The sequence below is a fragment of the Schistosoma mansoni genome, chromosome 1, assembly GCF_000237925.1.
Source record: "Schistosoma mansoni strain Puerto Rico chromosome 1, complete genome".
Taxonomy (NCBI): domain Eukaryota; kingdom Metazoa; phylum Platyhelminthes; class Trematoda; order Strigeidida; family Schistosomatidae; genus Schistosoma; species Schistosoma mansoni.
In genome coordinates this window covers 62,824,000-62,837,236 of record NC_031495.1, presented here as the reverse complement: position 1 = coordinate 62,837,236, position 13,237 = coordinate 62,824,000, and the positions used below count along the sequence as shown (strand labels likewise).

At 30.9% G+C, this 13,237-nt stretch overlaps 1 protein-coding gene across 1 annotated transcript in view; it reads left to right on the top strand.

Moving 5' to 3' along the window:
- Nucleotides 1-5,278, top strand: part of Smp_149640 (hypothetical protein) — a gene marked incomplete at both ends in the record, with an annotated part of 35,130 nt that extends 29,852 nt beyond the window's left edge. Inside the window, 3 exons of the mRNA XM_018795146.1 lie at nt 981-1,200; nt 2,560-2,784; nt 5,114-5,278. Coding sequence (XP_018649488.1) covers nt 981-1,200; nt 2,560-2,784; nt 5,114-5,278 — 610 coding nt within the window. The remainder of the gene's footprint in view (nt 1-980; nt 1,201-2,559; nt 2,785-5,113) is intronic.
- Nucleotides 5,279-13,237: the final 7,959 nt, after the last annotated feature.

Below are 13,237 nucleotides of genomic sequence, written 5' to 3'. Positions count from 1 at the left end.
GAATCGAAAACTTATACACTGCTAAGGCATTGGCAATCCACTAATTCAAGCCTGAACTCTGCGTACAAAAGTAATACGTTCAACCTGACAACCTTCCTTGGCCCTAATTCCCCTTTTATTAATACTATTATTATTCGATTAGTGTTTTGTTAATTGTAAACCGCATTTACTTATTATTATCCTTTGACAGTTTTTCATGATTATCACTTAGTTCTTATTATGACCTTTATGTTTTTCGTTTTTTTCTTCATATCTGTCAAGTGGACAATTAACTTTCAATATTCTGACCCGTAAATTATTTTCATCCTTATATTCCTTCCTTACCCCTTGATTATTGCGTAACCGCATTTGATAATAAGTCTCGAGTCAATTCATGATGCAATCTCTCCTATCCTTCTATAGACATATATTTACCATACAACTATAAATACGAGTGTAAATGATTTCATCGAAAAGAAAATCTACTTCGCTGAATTCTCCTTATTTTATTAAATGACATAAAGGGTTATTTTAATTATTGTCATTAATCGACGATTTAAATGTTTGTAACTTAACCAAAAAGCAATCAGTATGAATATCAATTAGCTGTATTCACTTTCCTGAAATTCTGTTGTATAAATCACCTGATCTAGAAAGTACATAATGTATTCAGCAATATAACCACATGTTTTTTGTTACATTCGATGCAATACCATAATACGACAAGTTTTGTAAATTCTGCAGCTGGATTTATTGGCGGTTCCGTCGAGAGAAAAGTAGTTTTTCACAGAATCCATGGCATGTGTTTTGTTTGCATTAAACGTTTCCTTTTCTCAAAGAATATTGTAAAAATACACCAAGTCTTTATAATTTGGTCCACTTTCTAAATGCCATGTAATTGAGTTTTGTTTGTTGTTTTTTTCCTATAGTTTAAGTGTGTTTTAAATGAACTGCGTATCCTCGTGATACATATGATAGTATGCTCTGTCTATATTTTTTAGCCCCGCTATTGATTCAGTGTACACATATTCCGAAAATCCAAACTTTAAACCATCTACTGATGATACCTGTCAAACTCTTCTTGCATGTGAAATTCCTAATCTACTACCCAGTTTTATTCCTATAAATTGTGCCTTGACAAATCCAATGGAAGAATATTTACCCACTGATGTACTTCATTGTTTATCAGCTTCGGAGCATATTTCGAGTGATTTTTCACAGGTCAGGATTTTTTATTTAATTTTGTAAACATGTTTTACGAAAATGGATATAGACATTTAAAAGATCATCACTAAAAACGTGGAAAAATTTTATAAGTACCAATTATCATTGTGTACTTTATGCAATATTTATAAGGCAATTGTCTTACTATTGGTTTTATGAAATCAATTTGTGTTTATTTCATAAACATACGTGATGCTTTGGTTGACATAATGACTTCTAAAAGAACATATACAGTCAGCATCGACTATTCAGTCGATTTGTTCGTTCTGTTCGTTATTTATGAAAAGCTTTGTTTATTTGATTATCTAAATCCATTTAATGTTGATCATTGTATTACGTTCTACAATTTTATCTTAATCGGTATTTAGAAATTTGTATCAATTTAGTATAGCATAAGTGATTGTTTTAGAATTAACTTGAATGTTATATAATACTTAATTAATAAGAGTCTGATATACTTTTGATTAAGAAATAATTTTCATGGTTGAAAGCGTGAGTCAATTGAAGCTAGACCACCATGGAAGACCTGGAAGCCCTCGACGGCCGTTTCGTTCTATTATGGTAGGTCCTGGGTTGCGAATCTCTCGAGTGCGGGATCGTGGATGCGCCCCGCTGAGGAGTCCCATAATAGGATGAAACGGCCGTCCAGTGCTTCCAAGTTTTCCATGGTTGTCTAGCTTCAATTGACTCATGATTTCAACTAATAAAAATACTGAAATCTCCACAAAACCCCTTCTGATAATAAGAAATAATTCTAAGTGGTTGTAAATATTTAAAATGCAGTATTTATATATCATTTGGGGAATTCTGTCAATAAACTACGGTCTAGAGGTTAAATGTTTGTGCGAGACTGAAGGTTCTTCGTTCGATTCCCGCGTACGAAATCATGGATGTGCACTCTTAAGTAGTTCCATACTACGGCTTTCAGGTTTTCAATAGTGATTTAACATTGATCGGTTCATGGTCTTAAATAAATTGTCAACTTTGGTTTGTAAAAGTGTTCACTGGTTACAAGTTACAAACTGTAATGAAACAACTATTAAGTGCTTTTTGATTATTTCTATATTATCTATCATGTAAACTATCTTAATATGTCATACATTTAATGTTCTTCCCTTTTTCAGTAGAATATAGTAAATGATAGTTATATGTTACATCTTTTTTGTTATTATTGTATGGAAGTAAAGTTTTAGTACTCCTAATAATACATGTAAGATTTTACTATCCATACATTTTCCACTAATCGAATATCAAGTATTTTATAAACATGAAAAGTTTTCATTTAATGTTTATATTTCCTCTTCTTTTGTCTCATAATATTTTAAATAATAATTTGTTATCGTAATTTATACCTAGATTGATCTGACGAAGCCTACAGATTCATTATGGTGTTGTAATCTCCTTTCATCTCTTGACTTGAATTCATTGAACAAAATTATTGCACCATCATATTCATCGGTTATTTCTTCTAATGGTGAAATTATTCGCTTGGACCCTCCCACAAATAATGATATTTCTAAGTCTTCAATGTCTTCTCTTGTTCCATGCGACTTTTTCCGCTGGAACTCAATTGAAAAACAGGTAAAGTGACTACGACAGTTTTCTTTATTGTTTATTTTCGTTGTGATTTGTAGTGAAAAAAATTTTCTCTGTAAGATATCCATTCGAATATCATTTTGTGATCCTCAGTTAGATTCATTTGAATTATCCCATTGTTGATATTTTTTGTTTGAATTATGATCAGCCTTAGTTGGCATATGTTTACTGTATTTGGATTGCCTCGTAATAACCATTACTATACAGGTTACTATAGAATGAGTGGTATGGGGACAGCAGTGAAATCCAGGGCGGGTGTCTTGTCCCATTTAGGACTCGTCAGCTGGATACACCTGCATCCTAGAGTTTATGTTGATTCCAGGACTCAGATTAGTTTAATTATGGCCTAACAAATTATGATCACACTGACTAAAATGAAATTGACTTTCAATTAAATAATAGTTCGGTTTTTGTTGTTATATCGTATTTATCATAGTATTGTAGCGAACGAGAACACAAGTGAGGACAATCGAATGCATTTGAATACATAATCACAGAATCTCTTAGTAACATCTGAGAATCATACAATAAATAATTCATTTACAAAATGTTAGTCAATCGCCTCAGACTTCATTGTTCCTTCGTTTCCACACCACTTTTCTCTGTTCTCGTTCTCCTTTCTTCGATCTTCTTAACCTTCTGCCTCCAGGCATTTTACTTTCGATTGATGATACATACTACTTATATCTGTCGACATCAGTGGCACACACCACGGTACTTTTTTTTGTAATATTTCTACGTATTAAGTATTAACAACTGGTTGAAAGGGCCAATGAAAAGCTTTGAACTTTTAATTATTATACCGATGTAACTTATGTACAACTAATTGCAGATCAAAATTAATCATGTGATAGTCTGGTATATTTCGTCTGTAGATTTCTTTATTTATTTAAATATATAAACATTGGTACAAGAAGGCACCAAATATATATGCGCCACACAAATTATTCGATTTGTGTAAGGGCTGAGATACTGCCCGGCCGCCCTAATCGGAGCAAGTGGTCTTCCTAGTAGGCCAAACTCCCGAGCATTTGACCTAAAGTTCTAATCCACAAGTCAGTGGAGCAAGGTAAGGAGATGCTGTTCAGTGGTAGTTGGTGACCAACAAGAGGTTTATACACCATTTGTTTCTTTAGGATCTTGGAGCTCATGTGCACCATTAGTTTGGAATGAGTTTCCCAACTCCATTATATGGGTCCTCCGTACATACCAACTCGGTTAAAGCACCGGACATTCGCTTTTCGTCTTTTCAATTCCGTAAACCCCCTTTTCACGAGAAGGCAGTGAATAGGACTTCTCTGACAGTGACTGTATACGCGTGGCCACGTGAGAGCCACGAGAGAGAGAGAGTTGACTCTCCTTACCCTTAGCCGTACCAGGGCGTTTGTATGTTAGGAGTTATGTTAATGTAACCACAATAGAATTCAAATAACACTTGTGTATAATCTCATTTTGTTTGAACAACACTGGTATTTTATTCTCATAACCCTATATTAGTTGTATATATCGAACTAGTGAGTTTTATTTAGTTTCAGTCCTTCTTGATCTTAATCTTATTGACTGAATTTCATTACAATTATCAAATATCATATTTATCTGTTTAAAAATCTGACTGTTTTAGGTAAATGTGTATTAAAAAGCTAAGTTTCATAGCTTGGATAGTAAAACTATAAACTACTTATTTTATTATTTTATTTAAACACATAAATTTTGGTGCAAAGGGGCACCAAATATATATGCGCCGCACAAATCTGATTTGATTTGCGTGACGGCTGTGATACTGCTCAGGTGCCCAAACTGAAGCAGGTGGTTTTCTTAGGGGGCCACACCCGGATCCTTAGACCTAAAGATCTGATCCAAAAGGCAGTGGAGCATTGTGAGGAGATGCAGTCCCATAGTAGCTGGTGACCAACGATTGATTCATACACCATTTGTTCCGTCAGGATACTGGAGCCCATGTGCACCATTGGTTTGGAATCAGGGTTTTCCAACTCCCCTAGGTAGACTTTCTGTGTCCACTAACCCTGTTAAAGCGCCGGACATTCGCTTTTCGTCCTCTCAATTTCGTAAACAACAGTGATGCTGCGAGAAGACAGTGAGTAGGACTTCCGTGGCAGAGGCTATATACACGTGGCCATGTGAGAGCATTTGGAGAGGGAGAGCGTACTCTCGGCCGTACCAGGGCATTTGGGGGCTATTAGCTATATAAAATTATAACTTTAAACTACATTCATTACTTTTAATATAAAAATATATTTGATCATATTGTATTGATTTTTTCCTCTCCGCTTGCATACCACTGCATCTTTTATAGCTCATATATCATTCAATACCAATAGTTCGAACCCGTACTATCCGATTTATTCTTGATCCATCAATACAAATTAATGAGTACAAAACTTTTAATCATTCAAAAATTCATATTGTACATGGTACTGATATACCATTAGTTTCAACTAGATCATTTTACCATCATTAGTCAGTTATTATTATTATTATTGGTTATTTCGTGTTATTTTATAACTGAATTCTTCTGAGTACGATTCTTTTTGTGCTTTTTTTCTTCTTCTCTTTCTTTCATTCACTCTTTGTTGATACAGTTTAATATTATTTCAAGTTTGCTAATTTTTCTTTCGACCCCACCTGATTAGTTTGTTTCTTTTTTCTTAATTGCATTTTGACTGTAACTAAGCACATATATATATACATATACATAACTATTGTAGCCTTATTTTCTATCTTCTCAAAATTAATTTCGTTAGTCTCTATCCCCATCTTTTTTTGTTGTTGTTATCGTTGATGTTGTTCTGTTTAGTCAACGATTGTATGGACAAGGAAGAAAATGAATCGAGAATGCTACTACTACTACTACTTCTTATCATTGCTCGAACAGACTATTTCTTTGTTCCTGTTTTGTTTTCATCTTTTTTATTTTTCTTCTTTGCCTTATATAATATTTGTCCTTGGCTTTATGAGGATTATTTTGTATTTGTATTTAGTAAATTTATGGGAACTTCACACATGTTTTTTTAGTCATAAAATTGTAGTTTATTCTTTAATTTTGATTGTTTAACCTTTAAAGATAAAATAAAACATCAATATGAACTTTGAGTATCTATTATTTAAGTTGATGTTAAAGCTTATCCAGGGTTGTACATCTCCACTTGTTTAGTAGTCAATATTTATAAGGAAAAATGCTAATCTTTGGATTATATGGATTGTGATCAACAGTGAATTATATGTTATACGCTTCTCAGTCAGTCAGCTATAACGTAGGACCAGGCACATTTATGCATCGGTCCAAGTTGCCATACCTCATTAACATAACAAGATGAACACTGGATTCATAGAGGTAGTTAATTTAGTGGTGGTAATATATAAGAAAAAGGTTGTGTGTAAGGATATAGTATAGGAAGGAAGACAGATATGAAACTTCTTCCTATTCGGAACTCGTTCATTGAATTTATCTTCATCCAAGTTTTCATATCTGCAGTTTAATAGTTTTCTCCTCAACATATTTAACATTTGTAGATATATGAAGATTAAAAAAAGTTCGTTGGAAATGATATTTCAATCTAACGTTATCTATTGTATCAATATTTATTAGTAGAGAGGTGATTTAGTGTGTACATAAATCAACTCACGAACAATAGGCTATTGGTTCGAATCTTACTATGACCCTTTTTTGATTCAAGCTGCCGGGAGTTATCGTTATCCCTTACATAAAAGAACGGATCTAAGCTGATTATATAAATCTGTACATGTTAAATGTTTGAATTCTTTTATTTATGAATGTGTTTCAAATATTATTATCATTCTCACTATGCATTATTTATATGCGTATACTGAATCCTCATGCATTATAAAACGTTTAGGTAACGTAACAATATACTTTTGTATATAGGTTGTTGTGCGATTGATAAGTCACCGAATAGTGACAAATATCATGTTTATTACAATATGGCCACTACTAGTCATATTGAATCTACTTTCCGTGCATTATATTTAGGTGTCAAGTGGTTGAAGGTAGTCAACAAGACACCCTGTTTAATCTATGTTTCGTGCTATTTGGAGCTTAGAATTTTGAGTGTACTGATGCTCCTTGGTAGATCCGAAGTCCGTAATAAGCCTTATTATGGTAGTAAAAGTACAAATTAGACGAAAAAATAGTTTTAATTCAGCATCGTCACCACAAATCTGCAAAAATACATAAAACCAATGCTAATTAAATAACTGCGTGTAATATAATATATTTAGATTTAGTGTTATCTTCAAAAGTAATTTTAAGTAGTGAGTATAGCGTGAAAATTAATCAACCGTCTAGTTATGAAAACTGATAACGTAAAGATAAGAATAAGAGTCGCAAAATGTAAGCTCCATTTTGAAAGGAACATTTGATGAGATAAATGTTCAGGGTAAAGAAAGTTTGTGTAAATAATTTTCAAACATATAAAGTGGATTTATTCATTTGCATTTTTATTCGTTCTGACATATGGAGAAGATAAAATATCGAGGCTGATGCTAGCTGTTTAGTATTAGTTATTGTCTCTATGTAACTATTTGAGATTATGTTTCTCATATGCCTCATGATTAATTTGTTTGGTTTGTTTTGGTCTTTGCTGTGAATATGTTGTAGACCATTTGTGAACTACATGTGTTCTATATATGTTTGATAGCAAAAATGCCATCACCGTAAGAAAACTCAGTGTAAACCCTGGGAAGTAACTTCATCTCATCAACTCTCCCTTGTTATTGTGCTGAACATATAACTCACATTGTGAATAAAACTACATGTTATAAGCTAATATTTATAACTCATTTGCCAAGTACAGATTCTATGTGATCGGTTTTGAACTACACTGTTCTTGTGTTGGTGAGTGATACTGCATGGTGGCACTGAAGTATATGTTATTCAAATCCGGTCCTTTAATCACTAGGCTGACACTTCACAGATTATTAGCATCTCATATTAACTGATATAACATGAATTTCTTAAATATATCTAATGGATATCTGATAGTTATTTTGATACGCTCCAATATGTTCAAGTACATAAAGTCTTGGATTTTTACAAAGAAAAATTAATGATTACTTAAAGGGACAACATTTTATCGTTTTAGGCTGCTTGACCTTATTCTTGTAATGAACAAATCTATTTTAATGTCAAACCGAAAGATTAATTTTTGACTAAAGAAAGAGATAAATTTATGAATGTCCCTTTAATTTGGTCATTGTTATGAGGATTGATCGCGTGATTAGTTCGATCAATATTTGTTGTACTATGAGCTACTTTAACAAAATGTACCCTGATTGAATCGGCCAATTTAAATGCTTTACAAAAAGCACGAAACGTTTTTTGTCACTATATAACGAAAATAATATTTGCATACACCATCCTCTTTCTTAAAAATGAATTTATTCATAAGGATAAACCAATCTTCAATTATCAGAATAAACAGCTGATGTGTTTACTCATCATGAATAATTCTTTTTTAATTTCACAGTACTACATATTCCTTCATGCTGTTGCTAGGTGATTGGTTCACACTAGTAACTGGGTTACCCTACAATGATGTCATAGTCGTAACTGTTAGGATAGTAATCAGTATTTATAGAGACCTTCTCACTAAGTTCCACTGTTTAGAATACTCTTTGAGAAATTGTTATTTTAAATACTATCTTATTTTTGAATATAGTACTAGAGAGTAGTTTTGAAATTTATTCTACAATATCAGTACTAGAAACCCAGTCAGAAATCAAGATGTCAATAAAAGTAAGTAAAGATTTACAACTTCAAACTTTGTTTCTTTACATTTGGGGAAAACGTGTAGAACATAATGAAAACTACATAATTCATATAAGGAGGTTTGTGGCAATTGAAGAATTCTCATTGTTTAAGTCACGAAGTGTTCTTAACTAGGCTATCATTGAATAACTGTTTCGTTCTGATAAATGGTTCCTCAACAACGCACATAACCATCGTTCCTTTACTGGTTACTTTTATCTGATCTTGTAATTTTAAACATTTTGAGTAGATTTGGCTAACAAAGACGGTGTTATAAGTTACGTCTACTTCAACAGTAGTTGTTACCGGTATATGTTTAGAGAGTTATGTTAAACGTATAGTTTGTTTTCGAATAAAACTATTCAACTGTTCGAGATCTCTCGTGTGTGCGTCAGTGCTCACCTCATTTTAGATTGTTTTCCAAGATCGAAAATCTAGTTAACTAAGTAAAATAAGATTGGACACTAACTGTATTTTTTAGTAAAATTCTATAGTTTGTGTATGGGAGATCTGATACACCTTGTATTCGAACGCAAAAAGCAACTTTCTAACTGCTTTCTAATCTCCGGAAATCTATCTAACCCTGAATCGATGGCAAAAATTCTAAAAGAAGCTTTAGTTTAAATCTTATTTTATTTACAAAAAAAGACAAAAGTATTTGTATTATTACATTTAACTTCAAGAATTCTAGGAGCTTCTGGAAATCAAGCAATGGATTCACTAGTTGTTCAAATAAGATAATAAGAACAATCTGTTATTTTTTAAAATTCTCTTGGGAGCTTCGTAAGATTCCCGTTCGATCGAAATATTTCCTAGATTTTATTGATTTTAGAAAAAAAAACACCTTTAAAGAATTACCGATAATTGTTATCATGGTACTTTATGTATATATTAATCATGCGAAATAAATGTTAAAAAGAGAGTTTAGTATTAGAATAAAACATGGACACCTACTTGGATTTATTTTGATATGGTAATGATCGAGTATAGTAGACATCTTTTTTGAAACATCTATCGAATTGGTTATTCGACAAGAATGACTATTCAGAAAATCATAATTTAAATATATTCGTGATTACCAAGTTTTGATTTAATAATTTTGAATAAATTGAGCATTGGGTAGATCGTTATAAATAAAAATAATACACTTGTAATATCCCAATGAGTAGAAAAATTAGATTTTCTGACGTTTCGTGATTCAGTGTAAGCCAATTCTTTCACAACGTTGTACTATTTAAACTTGGATTAATATTAATTTGGTTATATATTCTTTGAAGAAGTGGCTTAAGCTGAGTTACGAAACGTCGAAAAATCTCATTTTCCTACTCATTGAGATATTAAAAATATATTAATTTATTTATATAAGGGATTGTTATATTGAAAGCATAATGATTTGATGTCATGCATAAAAAAACAACTTTACATTTATTATATAAACCACTCAGAGATGAACTATTAACCTTTTGTTCTTTTGGTAATTATTATTATTAACTTTCTTTCCAATATACTAGTTAGCTTCTTCAAAAAAGTTATCCTAATAGATACAAGTTAACTGGTATAGATTTTCTATTGTATTAGACATTCTGTCAACTATACTTTTTATTTTGATGTCAATAAAGTTCTTCTGACTCTATCAGTCAATCTACTTATTCTCTTGGTTAAAATTATTTATTCAATGACTTTATCTACTTCTAGAATATACTTCTTCCTACGCTTCTCATTGTCATATATATATATATATATTATTCTGCTCTATTGAAATTAATATTAAGGGGAAGAAAATTATCAGAAGACTCTTTTTCCTGTAAACCGCATAAATTAAGTGAAGATCAGGATTTGGATTTACTTAAAGGTAATGTTGTTGTGTTTACTGTACGAGAAAAAATCGGTCAGTAGTAGTTATATTATGGGTGTTGAGTTGTTAGAAGGTTTTTGCAGTGAAGATATTGTTTCTCAAGTACCACAAGTTCACTTACAAGTAATGTTGATCACTGTTCGACAGTTCAACAACATTTTTATTTGATACAGATTTTTATGAGATTTTAATTAACTTGTCTATTGTGTTTGATGAAAAAGATTCATAGCTTAGGTAGAGATATTTAATGGTATCGTATTCTTTAAGTTGGATCGTTTAATTGTGAAGCTGTCATTGGCGTTCTGAAGAACATTTATATTCAATTCAGCATTCCCAATTAATACAGTGCAACTAAACTCTTTAAATCACAGGACGCAACCTCACTAATAACTTGTTTCTATTTCGTTATTAGCTGATAAACGTTAATAGTTTCATTATAAAGTGTAGGAATTTGCCAGTTTTTAAAAATTCTGCTGATAGTATCAGTATGTTATATTTTTTACTTTTCCTATACAAAATAGAATGTTAAAAGTAACTAATATAGTTGAAATCATGAGTCAATTGAAGCTAAACCACCATGGAAAACCTAGGAGCACTGGACGGCCGTTTCGTCCTATTGTGGGACTGCTCAGTAGTGCGCATCCCTGTGGATTAGTTGAAGTTAGACATTAACACAGCTGGATGCCGACTCAGTGGTCTATCGGTTAAGTGCTCGGGCTCGAGACTGATAGGTCCTGGGTTCGAATCCCGCTCGCAAGGCGGGATCATGGATGCGCACTGCTGAGGAGTCCCACAATAGAAAGAATCGGCCGTCCAGTGCTCCAAGGTTTTCCAAGGTGGGTTAGCTTGAATTGACTCATGATCTTAACTTATGGAAAAATACTGAAATCTCCACAAAACCCCTTCTAACTAATATAGTCTTAATAATAAGGTTGCTTCCTTCCGTAGTTTTTGTCAATCACTGACAATAATGACAATGTAGATAAATAAGCAGTTTAGTTAATATTCATTTTTTATTTCTAAAATAGTTCCACTTACATCATACATACCTTTAAATAAATCATTGTACAAATCTGTATCATCAGATCAGTTTTCCACACTATATCAGTACAGAGATATACATTTTAAAAGATGAATAACAAATGAATTGATGGTTCTAACAATGATCACAAAACTAGATATACAAATGTTTAATTCATAAAGCAATGTGATAAATGAATTAAAGTACATGATTCAACAAAATAAATATAAAGAACGAATATATATTTCCGTCAAGTCAACCTAAATTAAACAATATCACGTAAAGTCATTAATCACTCATGATCATTATCATGTGGAACTGAACTAAACAAGGTAGGATAGATATTAAATAACACACCTTAAACCAACAAGTGCATGAATAAGATTTCTATGATTGACTGGAGAATTTTGAAAACTAACAATGATAATGATAAAAGCTTATTTTAAATACTTGTTTATATTATCATTACTACTTAGATCAACTAGTTAAATAATTCATAACACTGGTTTTTGTTTCCGATAGTTTGTTTACTGGTCAGATAATCTATCAAAATTCAATGCCATTTATTGAATAATAAAAGAAATTGATGTATTGTACTCATTCTATGTACCCATTACTCAAATAATAAATTAATATCTGTCATTATTATTATTATTAAATATGAAAATAGTGGAAAGAATAAATGAACCAATTGAATTGTAAAAAAAAAGAGAATATGTGTATGATCAGTTGTTGTTTTTGTTTTGTTTTGTTTGAAAGGTAATAATAATGGCAGATAGATAACAAATTGTCTTTTTTGTTTTCTTTCTTATACTACATGAATGAATATGGATCTATAAGTATTTCTATATGAGTATGCATATATATATATATGTATATATATGTGTATATGTATGTATGTATATATGAATGAGTAGTAAGAATAGATATGATGTAATAGGGGATTCATATTTTTTTTTCAACAGAAATAAAAAAAAAATAATTGCATAACAACAATGGAATCCATAAAAATCTAAAAAAATTTTTTTTTTGGTTTTTTTTAAAAAAAATATATCTAATTATGACATTAAATAATTTTCTGAAAAACGAAAACTTATCACTACTTAATTGTCAATAGATAGTAATAAACAAAACAAAACAAAAAAATAAATAAAATCAATTAATCTATTGAATATTTGAAAAACCGAAAAAAAAAATTTCAAATCAATGATAATCAATAAAATTTTACTGATAAATAAAACATTTTATAGTTTTGCATTTGTTTTTCACTTTTTTTAATTATTGATGAAATGAAATAAGAAATACAAAAAATGGAATATTATCATTTATTAAAATATTGTTGTTGTTGTTGTTGGGGTGGTGGTGGTAGTGGTATCGTAAAAAGAAAATCATTGGTATCACAATTTAACTTAGAGAAAAGAAATACAGAAATTGAACCATTTAAGAATAAAGAAGAGAATAATCATACACAAGAGTTTGTAACAAGAAAGAAAATAGTTATATATTGTAAATAAGAAAGTTGAAATTAGTTTTAACGAATTTACAAATTATTACTAATAATAGTATCAGTAATTAATTAAGTAGACAGACCATAAAGAACAAATAAATAAATAAATAGAATAATTAATGTGTAAACAAACAAAAAAAAAGGACCAAAACACAACAAATTATTGAATGGAATGTGTATTACATCTTTGTGGATTTGATTTGTTTAATTAATATTGAATAATTAGTTTATAATAAAGTCAATAACAAAATCTTAAATTACTTTTCTTTT